The sequence below is a fragment of the Desmodus rotundus genome, chromosome 5, assembly GCF_022682495.2.
Source record: "Desmodus rotundus isolate HL8 chromosome 5, HLdesRot8A.1, whole genome shotgun sequence".
NCBI classification, from domain to species: Eukaryota; Metazoa; Chordata; class Mammalia; order Chiroptera; family Phyllostomidae; genus Desmodus; species Desmodus rotundus.
The window spans coordinates 115,827,261-115,845,968 of record NC_071391.1 but is presented as its reverse complement, the minus strand read 5'-3'; the positions used below and the strand labels follow the sequence as shown (position 1 = coordinate 115,845,968).

At 51.6% G+C, this 18,708-nt stretch overlaps 1 protein-coding gene across 2 annotated transcripts in view; it reads left to right on the top strand.

Moving 5' to 3' along the window:
- HK2 (hexokinase 2) overlaps positions 1-18,708 on the top strand; it is a 58,140-nt gene that overhangs the window by 33,555 nt on the left and 5,877 nt on the right. For both annotated transcript variants that reach the window (XM_024558444.4, XM_045193812.2), the window contains exons 4-16: positions 3,110-3,229; positions 3,851-3,946; positions 4,771-4,870; positions 5,169-5,352; positions 7,944-8,099; positions 9,403-9,636; positions 10,983-11,287; positions 13,232-13,380; positions 13,628-13,747; positions 16,304-16,399; positions 16,859-16,958; positions 17,060-17,243; positions 18,534-18,689. In XM_024558444.4, coding sequence (XP_024414212.2) covers positions 3,110-3,229; positions 3,851-3,946; positions 4,771-4,870; positions 5,169-5,352; positions 7,944-8,099; positions 9,403-9,636; positions 10,983-11,287; positions 13,232-13,380; positions 13,628-13,747; positions 16,304-16,399; positions 16,859-16,958; positions 17,060-17,243; positions 18,534-18,689 — 2,000 coding nt within the window. The remainder of the gene's footprint in view (positions 1-3,109; positions 3,230-3,850; positions 3,947-4,770; positions 4,871-5,168; positions 5,353-7,943; positions 8,100-9,402; positions 9,637-10,982; positions 11,288-13,231; positions 13,381-13,627; positions 13,748-16,303; positions 16,400-16,858; positions 16,959-17,059; positions 17,244-18,533; positions 18,690-18,708) is intronic.

Genomic DNA, 18,708 nt, shown 5'->3' with positions numbered 1-18,708 from the left:
AGTATGTCCTTGGGTGGGGGACTGGAGGGTAAACCTGTTTTCCTCGTTTTAATGCTGGGGCTGGAGTGGGGGGCTGAGTAGCAGGGACAGTGAGCATTTTACCTCTGCCCAGGTGGTCACCAGGTCCAATATGTATAGACACAAGGTTTTAGCCCAAATTAAAAAGAAAATCTATGACACCCACCTGGAAAAGACTGTGAAACTATGATGAAATTAGAAACGTTTTGCATAAATGGAAAAATGCTACAAAAATAAGAAAGAAACATAAGGAAAACGAGGAAGCATAGGTGCGTACTTCCCCCTAAGGAAGGGGAGCAGTGAAACGTCTAAGGGCAGCAGAAAGCAGCGCGGCGAAGAGACTGGAATCACTGGTGCTCTTTCCTCTTTACTCACGGCATCAATCTTTTAACTGGAGGAAAACAAATGGATTTTAAAAATAAAATTTTGTCAAGGTGAAATCATCAACCCCACGACTTGCAAAGGTGTCTGAAAGTCTGTGCCCTGGGCCGTGCGGGTCCCTGGGAAAACGTCTCCGGCTCGTGCAGGTCCATGGAGAGCAGTGAGTCACAGATCGGCTCAGCAGCCACGTTAGTTCTTTCACGTGTGTCTCGAGGGAAGGGAAGTGAGAAGATTCTCAGACCAATAGGGAAAAGGAAACATTTCATCACTTCATGAAATGAAGTTTTGAGCTTTTGCCCTTTGAGCTTTTTATGGCAGGAAGGTGTTGGCTCTTTCTCCCAGGGTCTTATCTTTAGGTCATCAGCTAACAGAAAAGGAGATAGTCTTTTAATTAAGCAAGCAGATGGTCCCCTCTTTCCCACTTTTATTTTTTTAAAGACTTTATTTATTCTTAGAGGGGAAGGGAGGGAGAAAGAGAGGAAGAGAAACATCGACCAGTTGCCTCTTGCACAGGCCCCAACCAGGCACCAGGCCCACAACCCGGTCTCGTGCCCTCTCCAGAATCAGCCTGGTGACCTTCTGTTTGCAGGACCAGCTGAGCCACACTGGGGTCGGGCTTTTCTACTTCCAAAGTGGGGTAGGCAGGTTCTTCTAACCCAGTACTGTCCAGGAGAACTTCTCGCAGCAGTGGGGCTGTTCTTTATCAGCCTGTGCAATACAGTAGCACGAGCCACCTGTGACACTGAGCACTGGAAATGTAGCTAGTGTGACTGAGGAAGTGAACTTTTAATTTTTGAAATTTTAATTAATCTAAATAGCCACAGGTGGTCAGTGGCTCCTGTATCGGGCAGGGCAGGGTGGTATCTGATGCCTAGTCACTGCCTCTCTCTTTGTTCTGCTCCCCTTGTTGGCAGGGCAGTTGGAAAGGGAGCAGCGATCAGGGCTGGGTGGGGGAAACCATTTTGCTTTGATTTCTTCTAAAGCTCCCTTTCCCCCATCTCTGATGATTGGCCTTAGCTCTTTACCCAGCTTCTGTAACTTCCTATTTTTTGGATAAAGACTATTTGTGTTAAAGATCATTTTGATTAGAGTACCAGGAAGAAGGTGCTGAGGAATTGTTTAACTATATCGTAAATTTTGTATCTGATCCACTTTCCAAGAGAAGAACAGAACTTTCTGAGTAGCTTGACCTGAGTAGCTGAGTAGCTTAAAATTCTTGACCTCTGCTCAAAGGAGTTAGCACATGTGCACAGGTGAATCTTTTGGTGAAACAGCCCTGACTTTGCCCTTGAGATTGTTTTGGTTTAGAGATTGAGAGTTTCAGAATCAGCCGAAGTGACTTTTGCTGGTGATCAGAGAGAGGGACAGGACTGATGCAGGAAGCTGGCCACCTTCTAGATGGGGGTGGCTTTATCTTCCTGGATTCCTGCCACTGAGATATCCCAGACACCTGGGGAGCCAGTGGGCCTCTCTACCTGGCCTGCCACTCCCCAGCCTCTCAGTTCCTTTATAAATGCAAATACTTTTTGTGGTTTAGTGCAGCGGTTTTCTAACCACTGCTTCAGGATTGGCTGGAGGGCCCTACCCCCATGGTTTCTGGTTTAGCAGGTTTGGGTTTGGGTCTTAGAATTTGCATTGGTGGTGGTGATACTGCCGGTTCAGGACCACACTTTGGGACCCCCTGGTTTAGTGGAATCTTCCTCACTTCTGCCTGGAGAGGAAAATGAATATGGTTCTGATTCAGCCCCTTGGCTTTTCGTTTTGACATTTGGTCAACCCGGCCCTTGGAATCTGCTCGGTCTCTTTGACCTCTGCTTCCTTTTTGTACCAGAAAGCCCTGGCCTCAGCCTCTCAGCATCTGGGGATGCTGCCAGCTTCTTTCTGAGAATGCTTCAAAGAAGAAAGCCATGGAACCATGGGCACTGAGACTGATCGCAAGCCTGGGCAATTGCGAATACAGCTGTTTCTTAGGTTTAGGACGTTTCCTAAGGGCTGTGAGTCCCGCTTAACGTAGTCATGATTATGAGGCTGCCCATCCGCAAAATCCTATTCATTTTCAGTGCTTTTCACGGACTCACTGGGTGTTCCATCTTGAATTTAGAAAGCAAAGGTAACTTCTTTGAATTCCACCCCCCCCAACACATACACACAAGAAATTAGTTTTCTAGAATGGAGAAAAAATATAGAAGTTACTGTTTTTGTTAAGTCCCATCACAGAATGCCAACAGAGAATGTCTCGCCCACTCCCCCAGTCCTAGGAGACAGGGGTGTTACAGTGCTCTCGGCATAAGATGCGCTGCCCTTGAGCTGTGCATCAGCGTCTGAGGGCGGGGGCCAACGGGGCCGCCAAAGGAGGTTCTGTTCCTAGGGCATGCAGTGACTTTCTGCTTAGCTCTGGCTGTGGTTTCCCTGGCCCCGTGGGATTATTTTGATAGTGGTATGGACAAACGGTTTAAGTGGAAGACAGTATTTAATAAGCACTAACTAGTGTTGAGCCTTTATATGTATTGACTCCTTTAATCCTTCTGGTAAGTCTGTGAGGTCAGATCCGATTATCATCCCCCTGTTCTAGACTGAGCCCATAAAGACTTCACAGGGGATGCACACCTTGCCTGCATTCAGCCAGTTCCTTTCGGAGCCCTAAGTCCATGTTCTTAACCGCTATGCTGTTCTGCCTCCCTGCTCATCTTCCTACGTTGTGTGCCCTCAGCTGTTTGACCACATTGCTGAATGCCTGGCCAACTTCATGGATAAGCTACAAATCAAAGACAAGAAGCTCCCCTTGGGCTTTACGTTCTCGTTCCCCTGCGTCCAAACGAAACTAGATGAGGTAAGATGAGTTCTTCAGACACTTTTGTTGCTTCATGGTTTGGGCTGGGAGGATGAGGAAGACCTCTGGGCCACCTGCTGCTAGGGGTTGGAGGTGGCTCTGATGGGTGTGTGGACGAGGTTTAAATGTTGAGAGTTCTGTGCTTCTGTGTGTGTGGGTGTGGGGGTGGTGAGGAAGTGTCAGAGAAGGGAGGTCTTTCTCTCCTGCCCTTCAAAGGACAACACACAATCCCACACACATTGCACATCACCCTTATCCCTCTCAGGGAAGCAGGAGTGGGAAATTAGTCAGGAACTCCTTTGGTCCAGTGTTGTGACAAAGATCTTTAGAAGAAAGGTGCCTGAGGAGTCAAGACGGAGGTTAAAGTATCTGATTTTGGCAGCTCTATAGCCTCCCCTTTTCACTTTTGGGGGCAGGTGATCATGAAGAAATCATTCATTTAACTTCCTTTCTGGGACTTTGACGGGGCTTGGACTTCTTCCTGGGCTAGTGAGGAAGCTATATACACATTCAAGCATGGCTGTACTTTGGCGTCACGGCAGAGGGCTCCGCTACCGTTGTTTGACGAGGGTGGTCTGAGTTTGATGAGGAATTAATGTTCAGTCCTTGGTCCTTTTCCAGAGTTTCCTGGTCTCGTGGACCAAGGGGTTCAAGTGCAGTGGTGTGGAGGGCAAAGACGTGGTTACCCTGATCCGGAAGGCCATCCAGAGGAGAGGGGTGAGTAGGGGTGGCAGGATGGGGAGGCAGGAGCTTGGGGTCTGGGAGCTCTTTTGGGTCCACTCTGAAGTCTTCCCCAGCCTGTCCTCGGCACAGCATGAGGGCCTTTAGTTGTTCTTAAAATGAGGTTTTTTTTCCCTTCTACCCTGCTTTGTTTACCCAGTAATGTATTTATTCTTTCCAGTTTTACTGAAATGTAATTGATGTACAGCTCTGTATCAGTTTAAGATATAACACATAATGAATTGATACACATACATTGTAAAATAATTACCATACCAAGAATTTTATAAATGACTAGACCTTTGGGGTCCCAGATGATCATGATGGATAAATATTCTTAGCCTTGGTGCAAGAAAAACTCTCTAGTCCTTAACCTGAGGACTTGGATACCATTTTCAAGTGAGAAAGTTGGGATGATGTTGGCATTAGGGTGGAATGGGGTGGAGAGAAGACAAGATAAAGGTCACAGAAGACTAAGGCCTTCTGGGAAGGAGAGGGGGGAAGAGAGATGAAGAAGAAAGAGGAGAAGACGACAATGATGACAAGATGGGCTATTCTTAGCGCAGTGATGACTGTCAGCTGGAGCGCAGGGCTGCTCTGGAGAAGTTCTCCCCGGTGCAGACAAGCAGGGTGGGGAGTGAGACGCAGCTGTTAGTGTGGCTGTGGATCCGCTGTCCAGCGATAACCTTCTTTGGCTTTGAGTAACAGGGAGGCAGCCCTGTTATTCTCGAGCTGTGTGTCTCGCTGCTCTGTCTCTCCATCTTCCCATCCGTGACCTTTGTGTGATAGTGAAGGTCAGATTTCTCCTTTTATCCCTGCAGGACTTTGATATCGATATTGTAGCCATGGTGAATGACACAGTTGGGACCATGATGACCTGTGGTTACGATGACCAGAACTGCGAGATCGGTCTCATTGTGGGTGCGTGAGCGCCTGGCGCGTGAGCTGGCCCATGCGTGGGGCGTGGGCTGGAAAGGCAGCAGGGGTCCCTGGCCTGGGTGTTCCTTTGTACTTCATATTGGAAAATAATGGTGTGGTCACTTTGGAGGACCAGGCCAGTACTTGTGAAGTTGGGGGCGTTAGTAGAGTGGGTACCCCAGGAGTCTGCTCTGAGGAACCCCAGTCACCCCAGGCAGTGTCAGGATGAGGGGGCCAGGGGGAGACGGGTGCCGGGGAGAGCAGGCGTGGGTGCGCACTGAGCAGCCCTCGTTTCGGCCAGGCACGGGCAGCAACGCCTGCTACATGGAGGAGATGCGCCACATTGACACGGTGGAGGGCGACGAGGGGCGGATGTGCATCAACATGGAGTGGGGGGCCTTCGGGGACGACGGCGTGCTGGACGACATCCGCACTGAGTTTGACCAGGAGATCGACATGGGCTCCCTGAACCCCGGGAAGCAACTGTGAGCAGAGGGCTTGGGGTGTGGACTTAGGAGTTGAGTTGGGGCATGACCAGGGCTGGGGGGTGGTTCTCATTTTTGCTTTATAGCCTTATATCCCCCAAAGGTTGCCAGGCGCCCGTTAGTTATGGGGATTTGTGCTCATTACACGCGTTGTGACTGTGAATTTCTGAGAGCTCTAAGGAAGATAGAAAAAACAGACATACCAGGTAATAATTGGACTGTCCTTCAGAACAATAGTTTCAGAAAGTCATATTCTGAGTGTAAGTATGACCCTGCTCTTTCTTTCCACCTTCAGTTTATGGGTTGCCCTTAGAAACAGTCTGTGAGCCACACATGTTGAGATGGCCAAGATTTGGGTCTCCAAAAGCTCCTTTTGTAGCTCCTACCCATCACTGTCCAGACAACGAGGCTGTGACAGATGGCTCCCAGTGACTGGCCGAGGCTCTGACTCAGAGCTGCGGTGGCATTGCCTGGGAGCTAGGCTGACCCCACGAGTCCCAGCACCTCTCAGCCCAGCAGGATCCAGACCCAAGGCCCGAGGACAAGTTGGCCTAGGTGCCTCTTGGCTGCCTTCCCTGAACTGGTGGCCCAGCTGGGGCCCTGGGGTGAGCTGGAGGAAGGGCTCCAACACTTGGACCCTGAATTTTTATACTCTCCACCCTGGCCAGACTTGGTACTTAGTTACTTTTGGCTCTTACAAAACATTAGTTCACTCTCACAAACATTTGCTAAATGTCCCTTAAAGATCTTGAAATAGGGATTGCTGCAAGCTTTGAGGGCAATTACAAAATGTTTTGAGCAATTTAGGCCCTCTCTGGTCTTGTTGCTGGGCGTGGGCAGGAGAGCTTGTAGTGCTGATCTCTGCCTGGAGAGGGACATCCAACCCTGCGAGGCAGCTCGGTAGGGGGGCCTGCTTCTTTACAGGGGTAGCCCTTGCTTCCTCAAGGGTGCATGGTTTATTTAAGGCACAAACTTTCTCACATGTGGAAACGAGAGTCCATTTGCTTGTAACTTTCATAGGAACATACTGGCTGTGTCTGCCATGCTGATGAGGAATTTCTGGACTGAAAGTCACTCACTCAGTGCCTGCCTCCGTCAATGAGGCACACCCACCCCATTCCAAGGAGCCGTATGCCCTTTGAGGTGTCAGAAGACAGAATTGCTAGCCCAGCCTTGGCAACCCACCAATCAAATCAAAGGCTGGAGGGATGTATGCCAGTGTCAGCCATGGTAGCCCCAAAGTCATTTTTGGGCTTAAGTAGGAACTTTTTTGATTCTTTATATGTTTCTAAATAAATACTTTCCAAATGTTGACAGAAACAAAGTTTTCTAAAAAACTGGAATTAAGACTTTTAAAAACTGCCTGCACTTCAGAGCCCCACTAGATCCCTCTCCTACTTCCTCCAGGACCACCAGTTTCAGAGAAGCCGCTGAAACAGACGTGGAGTTCCTTGCCATTAAGGGTCTTCCTCCCAGCGGCTGGCTGCGCTGGCGCTTGAACCTTTCAAATGTACCCTCTGCTCAAGCAGTTCAGCCAGCTCTCCACTTAGCTCTAATTCTGCCGTACTTGACCTTGGGTCTTGAGCAAGTCACTTCCTGAGGGCCCAACTTCCTCTCTCATAGATAGCACCAGGAGGAAACTGAGTCCCTTCCCCACCCCTGCTGGGGGCCTCCTCTCCCCAGGACCCAGATCTTTTCTGAGACATCAAGTAAGGATATACCCTTCTTTGCCAAAAAGAATGTTCAAGACTTGGTTTCTCCTGTCACAAACTCCGAGACAGAAAAGACTGTCTTGTAAAGAAAACAGTGCCATCTAGTGTTGAAGGGATAAATTACCCGCGTGCCCTCAGCTTGGGGCTGGCCACTCGTAAACATGCCTTTATCTTATCACCTGCTTGCTCAGAAACTTCCAGCATCACTCCCATATTCCTGAGAGACTGTGGCATTTCGAGCCCCCTCTCAAATGTCCCAACCTGCCCTTCTAATCTTGCCCCATCACCCCTCCTCCCCCACTACCCCTGGTGCTTTTCACACTTTTCCTAGGAACCTGCCTGCAAGGGGCCAGGGCCAGTGTGGGGTGGTGAGTTGCTGGGCCTGCACTGGCATTTATGTCTAACTTTCACTACAAGTCTCCCCCATTTAATCAGAGTGACCTTCTTTTTCTTTTATGAATAAATATTGAGGTTCATTCTACATTATATTTCATTTTCAAAACTCACTTCCTTGCTACAAAAAAAAATTTTTTTAAACTCATGATGAGTAACTTACTTTACCTAAAATTTAGACTATTCCAGAATTATCCGTAGTCCTTGGATGTTTTGTATGCCTGCTAATGGCCCACGCTTCCCCGTAGTTCAAGGTCTGCCTGCCTGTGGAGACAATCCAAGCTCCCCGGCCCCTCCAACCCTGCTCCAAGCTGTCACCTCACACATATCCTTCCCAGTCTCTGCCACACGAGTTAACGCTGCATTGTGCATCAGCCTCTAACAGTTGTCGAAGTTTAACATGTGTGCATGTTGCCTTCACGGGGACCTGGTAAGTTCACGGACAGCGGGGACCTTATTTGTTTTCTGGTCTGTATGTTCCTGCAGATTTGAGAAGATGATCAGTGGGATGTACATGGGGGAGCTGGTGAGGCTGATCCTGGTGAAGATGGCCAAGGAGGAGCTGCTTTTCAGGGGGAAGCTCAGCCCTGAACTCCTTGCCAAGGGTCGTTTTGAGACCAAAGACGTTTCAGATATTGAAGGGTAAGCTTTCAGGTTCCTCTCTGTTTACTGAAGAGTGGTCAGGAAGTTGGGGAATGACCCTTGGCACTGGCCTTTGACCCCTCAAATGTGGATGGCAAGAGGGTCTCACCCAACATGGGCCATGCTGGCCTGTGGCTTGATGTCACTTACCACATAGTCTCCACACTTGTCTATTTTGAGCGTGCTGACGGCCAGAGTGACTCATGGTGCTGCCACGGACTGACCTGCAGATGCAGAGATGTCGCACTTACATTCCTGCTTGGCCTGGGGTGGGGGCGGGGGCTCGGCTTAATGCTGGAAGCTCCCAGTGGCCCTTAATGACTCTTTTGCTGCTCTTTCCTTTCCCTTCTTCTGAAGCTCCATCGGTGATTCTCAGAAAGGGCTCCATTCTGACCCCTGCTTCATAACAGAAAAATAGGTCCTTGGCCAGCCCCGAAATATACTCGTCTAGCTCCATCAGGTTGAGCCAAGGACTGCGTTTCATGGAGCAGCAGGGGTGGGAGTGAGGGTGGCCTAATTTTTGTTTCCCAGTTAACAATATCCAGAGTTGGGCTTGTTTCCTGTTCTTGAGACTCCAACTGGTGGCTTGAGGAGGCCCTGTTGGTTCAGGGAGCAGACGGTGGAGAGGAGGTGTCGTTGGGGTCATGGAAGCAGTGAAACAGTTCACATGACTGAAATGGGAACTCTTGAAGGAGTTGTGAGGTGACAGCGCTCGAATCCGTGAGGCACCCAGTTCCCCTAAGAAGAGCGCTGCCCTCGCAGCACCAGCCCTGCAACACAGCCGTTGCATGAGTGGAAGCAGCACTCTCTCCCTTGTGAAGTGCAGTGGACTCTGGCTGCTTTGAAAGTCGGGTGGGCTGCACAGCTGGGTTCACATGGTCGGAGGTGGTGGGTAGCAGGGACACCAGTCCCTCTACCCCACGACACAAGCAAACATGCAAACTCACACACACAACTCCATGTATAAAGCCCTGAGAACAGGGACTTACAAAGTCTGTGTGTAAGAAATAACAGTTTTTATCACTGGGTCAGGAAAGAGAGGTCCTGTAGTACTCGGTGTGTGCATCTGTCTGTCTGTCTGGGAGAGGAGCCTTCGTTGTGTTTCCTCCTCCTTGTTCAAACCGCTCCCCCACCCCTTACCCCACCCCACCCCCGCTGGGCAGAGCAGTGAAGCTGGTGTCTGCCCTCACTGAGAGATGGTGTTTGCTGAAGCTGAGGGGTTTCCTTGTCAGTCCACAGCCCCCTCTCCCACTGGCCACAGTGGATTGGACACATGCCCACATACTGTCTTTCTGTTTCCCAGGGACAAGGATGGCATCCGGAAGGCCCGCGAGGTCCTGGTGCGGCTGGGCATAGACCCGACACAGGAGGACTGCGTGGCCACTCACCGGATCTGCCAGATTGTGTCCACACGCTCAGCCAACCTGTGCGCAGCCACCCTGGCCGCCGTGCTCCGGCGCATCAAGGAGAACAAGGGCGAGGAGCGGCTGCGTTCCACTGTTGGGGTTGACGGCTCCGTCTACAAGAAACACCCACAGTGAGTCAGTGTTTGGGACCCATAGTGATGGGGCTCCCAGAGCCCTTGGGGACCCCTGACAGGCTTGAGAGAGGAGACCCCGGTGACTCTGGGGACCAGCTCTGTTCTGCATTCTGGGGTGGTGGAGATGGGCTGTGGAGTTGAGCATCTTTGCAGAATAAAAGTTCCCAGCTGGGAAGTGGGAGCTGGGAGGGTGGTGTTCTTGGAGGAATGGAGGCGATTTCTGACCACCTACTGACCACCAGGGGCAGGGCTTACTCAGAGCTCTCCTGGCCACTTGGGGCTCTTGTTGCTTCCGTCTTGTTTAGGAATTAGTGTTTTTCTTTGCTTGTTTCTTTGACTCTCACGATTCTTGATGGTCCCTTCAGGTGCTGTGTCCTCTGGCAGGGGCCACCTCAGCCTAGTGGGTTATCAGCCTCTCTGGCTGACCTGGGTATGGAATTGATCCAGCCCTGCCCTTCACGTTTTGACCCCTCGGGTCATAAGTGCCAAAATCTGCAGATTTCAGTTGGGACCTGGAAGATAGCTGTCTCTGTGGTGCCCACTTGTCCCCTCACGTGCACCTGTTATGGGTGCCTGCTCAGTAGGCCTTCACTGACTGAACTGGTTGTTGCCGAAGGTCTCAGCCCTCCCATTCCCTGGCCTCCTAGTCCAGTGCTGCAAACACTGTAGAGTGCACACGAATCACGGGGGCATCTCACTAAGGGAGAGTCTGGGTCTGAGTCACAAGTTCTGGGTTCGACCCAGTGGTGCTGCGGGCCCGCAGACTGCAGTGGCGAAGTCCTGGAGACCATGGCTCAGAGCAGCCGCCACCCAAGAATTTCTTGCTGAGCACACCTGTTCAGGCATCTTTGGCATTTTTGGCAGGAATTGGCCAAAGAAAGGCCAAAGTCCAGAAGAGCATTTCAATTTTTTCTGAATTGGGTCTTTCCCAGGCAGCATCTAATGAAATGAATGATTAAACATGAATAGTAGTTGGTGTCAGAATCACCTGATTCCACGGTGCTGCTCCAGCAAAGAGGCTGATATATGGGGCACAGGAGCTGTGGTGTGTGGGAAGAGGGGGTCTATGTGACTTCCTGCAGGAGGCAATGGCTTCCAGGAAGGGTCCTTTCCTTTCAGCAGGCCAGCCAGGACCCAGCCAGGGTGGTCACAGTTGAATATGTAAGCTTTTGCTCAGTGACCCCCCTACCTTGGGAAACAGGGGAGGGGATGTTCAGGGCAGCATCTGCTTCTGCAGGTGCCTCTTGGCGTTTGCGCTGAGGTGGTGAGCGAATGCCCCAACCATTAGCGCCATTGACTCTAGCTGTGGACCCTCACTTCTTACCCCATCTCGGTGACTGCAGTTTTGCCAAGCGTCTTCACAAGACCGTGCGGCGCCTGGTGCCTGACTGCGACATCCGCTTCCTCCGCTCTGAGGATGGCAGTGGCAAGGGGGCAGCCATGGTGACAGCAGTGGCCTACCGGCTGGCTGACCAACACCGAGTTCGGCAGAAGATCTTGGAGTCTCTGAAGCTGAGCCGTGAGCAGCTGCTGGAAGTCAAGAAGAGGATGAAGGTAGAAATAGAGCGAGGCCTGAGCAAGGAGACTCACGCCATTGCCACTGTCAAGATGCTGCCCACCTACGTGTGCGCCACCCCTGATGGCACAGGTACGTGGCAGAGTTGCCACCCAGCTCACCACCGTGGGCTTTTGTCCTGGTGTCGACACTCTGGGGGGACTCCTTAGCCTTAGCCTTGAATGTTTGCACCAGAACGTATTTCCTCAGCTATAGTCCAGATGCTCCTCAACTCAATAGGGTTACATCCCAATAAACCCACTGTAAGTCGAAAATGCAGTTAACACACCTAACCTGCTGAACGTCACAGCTTCGCCTAGCCTACCTGAAATGTGCTCAGAACACATACATACATTAGCCTACAGTTGGGTAACATCATCTGACACACTGATTACACTGTGAGGTGCTGGTGTTTCCCCGGGGCTTGCATGGCTCACTAGCAGTGGTGGCTCACTGCGGCTTCCCTACGTCACAAGAGTATTATACCATAAGTGACTAGCCCGGGAAAAGATCAAAATTCAAGGTACGGATTCTATCTGAATGCAAATTGATTTCACACCTTTGTAAAGTCAAAAAATCACTGTCAGCCCTGGCCCCTGTGGCTCAGTGGTTGGAGCATCATCCTGTAACCGAAAGGTTGCAGGACCGATTTCAGGGCGGGGCACATACCTAGGTTGCGAGTTCATCCCCATCATGGCACCGGCATTTGCAGTTCCTCTTCTGCATCTTCTGATCCGGTCCTGTGCATATCCCTTGTCTGTGCGTGTACGAAAGCAACCAATCAGTGCTTCTCTCGCATTGACGTTTCTCTCTCTCCCTTCCTTTCTCTAAAATAGCAAAAGAAAATGTCCTCAGGGAGGGATTAAAAAAAATCGTTAAGTCAAACCATCCTCAACGGGGGATCACCTGTACAGGAAATTTATCAGAGGAAGCTCAATCAAGGTTTCCTCTGATAAAATTTGAACATTGATAATAGTAAACACTTACTGAATGCTTACCAAGTGTCAAGCACTTCTCTAAGCATGTCACACATTTGAATTCATTTGATCTCTTCCTGTTAACAGAGATTAGTTGTCATGGCTGACACAGAACTAGGCCCAGAAATGAGGAAACCTGCCCAAGTTCACCCAGCTGGAAAGTAGCAGAGCTGGGATCCGATCCCAGGGATTTGGGTTCCAGGGCCTGTTTTTATCAGCCCTAGGTCAGGGGTTGGCGCACTAAGGCCCACAGACTGAATCTGGCCCACCATCTATTTTTGTAAATGAACTTCCTTTTACACAGCCCTGCCTGTTTGCCTACGTACTGTTTATGGCTGCTTTGCATGACCGTGCAGAGCTGTGTGGTTGCAGCGGAGACTGGCTTATGGGGCCTGAAATGTTTACCACCCGGCCCTTCACAGAAAAATATTGCGGGCCCCTGGGCTACGCCACACAACCGAAGAAATGGCAGCATTTTCCCAGTTCACAGAAAACAATTGTTGACCAGGCCAGTGTAAAGCAACTGGTACACGCTCTACCCTCTCTGGCTGCGTGGCCCTGGGCAAGTGACTCAGCCTAGCTTGGCCGGGTCTTACCCCCTCATCAGAGGGGAACGCAACGCCTCCCTCCCTGGGCTGCCTGACGGTGCGTGAGGCATGTAGCACGTGGTGATTGCGCAGGGAAGGAGGCGCTTGATGGCCATCCCTTCTCTATTCTAGAACCTAACATCAGGTGGCGTTTTATCTAGCATGAATGGCAGGTTTAGATATTTTTCAGTGTGCTGTGTCACCCTTGCCCTCGTTCTGCAGAGCTCATTGTGACTTTTGGGTCCCTGCCACTTGAACTCATTTGACAACCACTAAGGAGCCAGCAGGCCTCTCTGGTCCCAGGGTCTTATCTTCTTTACTGTTAGGTGGAGCTCACAGCCCATCTCCCCTGAAGTTGTCGAGGGCCCCCTAGGAGATCTCCCCATTAGGAGAAGGTGATTGAGACCCTGTCGCCGTCGGATGTGGCCAAGTGGCGATGCCCCAGTTGTCATCTCCCTGGGTTTGTTTTCCAGAGAAAGGTGATTTCCTGGCTTTGGACCTTGGGGGTACCAATTTCCGGGTCCTGCTGGTACGCGTGCGGAACGGGAAGCGGCGTGGGGTGGAGATGCACAACAAGATCTACGCCATCCCGCAGGAGGCCATGCACGGCACAGGGGACGAGGTGAGGCAGGTGGCGCCTCTGGGAGGGACCCCAGTATACGCCCACGTTTTGCCTGGGAGAAGAGTGCTTTCTCTGCTCGCCATGGTCCTGGGGAGGGCTAGGCGGGCCCAGACCCAGGGCTAGCCTTAGGATTACACCTGATCTTGTATTTCTCCTGAGTGGAGGCCTCACCTGTGCCCAAGCCTTGCTGGGGGGTCACCTGCCCTGGCCAGGGCCCCCTCCCTTAGAGCCCACCTTCTCCCTGCAGCTCTTTGACCATATCGTCCAGTGCATCGCCGACTTCCTCGAGTACATGGGCATGAAGGGCGTGTCCCTGCCCCTGGGCTTCACCTTCTCCTTCCCCTGCCAGCAGAACAGCCTGGATGAGGTAACAGGGCCTTTCTGGAGGGCTCTCTTAGGGGCTTTATTGACTCCATGCCAGCCAGGGTTTGGAGCAGGTGAGAAAGTTGAGCTGAGAGGAGGAAGAGAAGGGCAGAGTGACCAGATGTGAGGAGGGGCTGGTTGGTGGGAATGAGTTAGGTCAGAGCTGGTGGAGGTTAAACAGGCTAGCTCAGTGTAATAATCTTTGGGATGACAATGACGATGCTAATTAAACTTTTAATCAACAGCTAACATTTTAAAGCACTTTACGCCAGGAACTGTGCCAGGCTTTCTCCATGCATATATCATTTAACCTCACAGCAACATATAAGGTAGGTTTTGTATACCCATTTTGCAGAAAGAAAAATAGGTCTTTAGAGATTTGCCAGCTATCAAAACCTGCCATTTCTTAGGTTGCAAGACCTAGACCAGTTCAGTTAGCTCGGGAATGGCTAAGCCATGGTTCGAATTCTAGTTTTTCTAACACCTAAGCCCACGCTCTCAATTAAGCTCAGTTGCTCCTGAGGTCTGTGTTTTAAGTTCAGGACATTTTCATTCATCTCCTATTGTTCGGATGTCCTCACTCTCCTTTAGTCTCACCTTTGCTCTTCATTCCCTTGGATGCAAGGAGCGAGTGCGGAAGACTAGTGTTCTCAGACGTGCTGGTCATGGGTGTGTTAGGAAGTGTCAGAGATGAGTAGGTGATTCTCGGGCTTGATCAGGGTCTGTACTTGGTACATTAGATGTCAAGTTACTGTCATTGAGCAGTTGTTCTTGTCTTTGTCATTGTGAAGCTTATGTGCAGAGCACACGTGGATACTGTGCTGTGGATGGGTTGCCAGGGCACCAAAGGCACAGTCTCTGCTATAGGCTCTCACACATAAACTGGACTGCTGGAGCAAGCTCAGAAAAGCCAGAGCTGCTGCTTGGAATGTGGCACCGATGGAGCGCGAAAGCCCTGAGGGCGTGTGATGTATCCCGAGCCCCCCATCTGTGGGGGGCACGAGGAACCCTTGCATCATCCAAGTCAGAAGAATGAGTCGATAGGGGAGAAGTACAAACAGGCCTGCAGGGTGGAGAAGGGCAGCAGGTCGGTGGGAACAGTCACAGGTTCAGGGAGCTCGGCCCAGGGGCGAGGAAAGGCCATGCTCTCCACGGGGCCCCTGGAACAGCAGCCCTCGCGTAGCTCAGCTGAGTTCTGCAAATGCCTCCTGCTGCTCCCGCTGAGAGTTAGATTCGCCGCGTGCTCTACAATGGTTAAGGTTGGGGACGTGTTGCATTCAGAGCCCTTTCCCCCCCAGTTTCCCCCAATATCTGTTAACTTCTGTCTGGTGTTAACTACTCCAGTGTCGCTTTTAGCTTTTCCAGTTTCTTTGTTTCTTTGCTGCCACAGGCGCTGTGGCAGCATCGGCTGCCTTGACCAGCTGGTGGCCTCGGGCAAGTCTCCCCAGCTGTCGGGGCCTCTCTTTGTCTTAGCTCCCCCTGAATAATGTTTTTGAACATTTTATAAACCTATAAGTGGCCAAAACCCAAAATTTCATCAGAGGTGTAAAGCTCATCGGTAGACAAGTGAGTTGGGTGCAGATAAGGACACGGTGTCGGGATGTGGGCGTGTAAACCAGGGCTGTGCCGGATGGCACTTTGCTTTTCCGAGGCTCCCAGGATCAGAACTCAGTGTGGCCTGTTCAAGTTGACTAGCAGTACCAAACTCCTGGGCTGTGAAACGCCAGGCTGATGGGCACAAACAACCAACATGCCTGGAGGAACCAGGCGGACAGTGGGCGGACAGGGAGCACACAGCCGGTTTATGATTAGGGCGTCTTGGGAGCGGGGCCTGGGTGTCCTTGACCTCTGTTTCTTGATGGAACCAGGGAACAAAACCCTTTCTTTTTGAAGATGTCTCTCCTGTTCAAAGCCACCATGTCATCTGCTCCCAGAGGGCCCTGTGACATGGCAAGGGGCCACATTAAAGGTGAGAGGGCTACGGGGGGGCTCCAAGGACCCCATACTGCTCCCCTCACTGGGATGGGGGTGAAGCCTAGGTGTTACCCCGACTATGGGCGGGACACTTGTTTGCTGTGTACTGGAGTTTGAAAGTTAAGAGACACACACTGACCCCACTGAGATAAATATAGGATGGGGGCAGGGCCAACTGCTGTTCCCAGTGACAGAAACAAGTATGTAGAACTTAGTTCCTGGCAGGGGCGGCTGTGTGGCCCATCCCGTGGAGCCGGTGGGCCTGGGTGTGAGTCCTGCTCTGTTTCTCCAAGCTGCAGGCCTTGGGCAGGTTACTCCAGGGCCGCAGTCACCTGTAAAATGGGCATGATAATGAGAAACACTTCACAAGGTTGCTGTGAGGATTAAATGATGTAACACATGGGCTGTACTTAGCTTACTACCTGGTACACTGTAGGCACTCAGGAAATTCAGGTGGTTGAAGCCACTTTAGAATCGTTTGTGGGTGAGATGATTGGTTCCTGAAGAGAATCTGTAGAACCTGTATAAAGGAAGCACTCAGGAGTCCTTTTCTGATAGCCCATCACTGCCCCTGTGTGGTTTTTAGAGCATCCTCCTCAAGTGGACGAAAGGCTTCAAGGCATCCGGCTGCGAGGGCGAGGACGTGGTCACCCTGCTGAAGGAGGCCATCCACCGGCGCGAGGTGGGAGAGACGGGGCACGGGCCCGAAATGACCTGCGCGTTCGAAAGTGGGGGAAACGCTGAGTGTGGTTGAATGGTATAGGGCGACAGTGAACTTAGTCCTTCAGCAATTCACAAGTGTCCGCTGTGGGTCAAGCCCTGCCCTTGGCACTGGGGGTTCAGGGAGGTTCACAACACACTCCTGCACTAGGAGCAACCCCTGAGCTAATGTCAGCGCTGTGGAGCTATGGAGAACAGTGAAGTTGGGTAAGGACAGACTGAGAGGGGAAGGGACCCTCTTTTAAACAGTATAACCAGAGAAGGTCTCTGAGGAGGTGGCATTTGAGCAGAGGCCTGAGCGAAAAGAATGACTGAGCCAGGTTGGCCAAGTTCTATAGGCATGTAAGTCTCCCTTGCAAGTGTCTGAAGGGAGAATGTTGTGGTTCGCTTGTGGACTGGGCATCTGCTTTCACCCTCTCAGGAGTTTGACCTGGACGTGGTTGCCGTGGTGAATGACACCGTCGGGACTATGATGACCTGTGGCTATGAAGACCCTCACTGTGAAGTCGGCCTCATTGTTGGTAAGGACCTAGGCTGTCCTTCCCACTTGGGTACACACGGCCTTGGGTGGGTGGGTGGGTGGTGACGCTGAGTGAGGCCCCACTGTCTCTGTGGCTGGCAGGCACGGGCAGCAACGCCTGCTACATGGAGGAGATGCGGAACGTGGAGCTGGTGGAGGGGGAAGAGGGGCGGATGTGTGTCAACATGGAGTGGGGAGCCTTCGGTGACAATGGGTGCCTGGATGACATCCGCACGGAGTTCGACGTAGCTGTGGATGAGCTTTCCCTCAACCCTGGCAAACAGAGGTAGGCACGCAGCTGCATGTGGTCGCTGGTACACGTATCCCAGAACTGATAACGACCAGCAATCGGGTCCTCTACCATAGCAAAGCCCGCCATGCTCTTTCCCTTGAGATGTTAGTAGAAGAGATTTCCTTGGGAAGGGTTTCTTGTCTAACACATCTGGGGAGTTCTGGGTAAGGTCCTTTCCCCTGCTGGCCTGCGATGCCTTCAATGCCCCGTTGGGAAAACAAATGGCAACAGTATGTTGCCAGGAGAATTTCACGCAGGGGACGGGCACACAGGTGTTAGAGGGGTGAAAAGACAAAGGGGGCACGAGGAACACAGAGTTCATGCATGTAAGGAGCAGCTCCCACCGCTAGGACTGTGAGAACAGGCTGCAGAGGGAGTGTTGAGACCTTCCTAGGCATGGGATGGTGGGGAAAACCAGTGGCAGGGGGGCTGTGACTGGAGCACTGGATGTCACCAGGGTGAAGGAGCAGAAGCATTGCCGGGGTGAGGCGGGCAGGAACAGGAAGCCAACAGGAGCAGACCGCCTCCTCCTCCTCCTCCTCCCGCCGTCCGGGATGTAGTGCCTTCTGTGGTCGGGACTGGATGGGGGACCAGCCCCAGCACCACAAAGCCCCCCTGTGGTATGGGGAGGATCAGAGCTGAGAGACAATGGTGTAAGACCAGCATGCTTCCCCCTAGGAAGATGTAGTGTTTCTGAACTAGATTAATCCAGGACCAGTAAAGTGCATAACGTATTTCATAAAACATTTGTCCAGAGTAGAGGTCACAGGCAACATTAATGAGGGGCACAGCCTTGGGTAAAGCAAGATGGAGGAGCAATGGGGTCTTGCTTGAAACCCGGGACCTCGACTTTTGTAAGGTACTACTGAAGGTGAGAAGACCCTCAGCCGCTGAGTAGTCACAGTCAGTTTTGGGGGCCATGACAGGGCGTCTGATTAGGTCTAAGAGAAAGCACGCCAAGTGCCTAGTGGGGTGAAGGATTAAGAATCCTACCTTCTCCAGGAAGTGTGGTAGCTTTGGGTATTGCTTCTTGAGAAGTCAGGAAGCCTTGGAAATGAGCCCAGAAGGTGGGGCCAGTTCCAGGGAACCCTGTGGGCCTTGGACACTGTAGCCAGCTTCACCGACCACCAGGAACCCTGCTCTAGTGAATCAAGTAGCATTTCCTTTCCCACCAAGGGGACTCTGCATGCCCCCTACATTCAAATGTGTCGGGGGGCAGGGGGTGACTCGATACATCCCAACCACCTTCCTACTTAATCTCCATGGATGTTCCCCGCATTGCAGGTATGAGAAAATGATCAGTGGCATGTACTTGGGCGAGATTGTCCGGAACATTCTCATCGATTTCACCAAGCGCGGGCTGCTATTCCGTGGCCGCATCTCAGAGAGGCTCAAGACGAGGGGAATCTTTGAAACCAAGTTCCTGTCTCAGATTGAGAGGTGAGAATTGAGGTCCTGG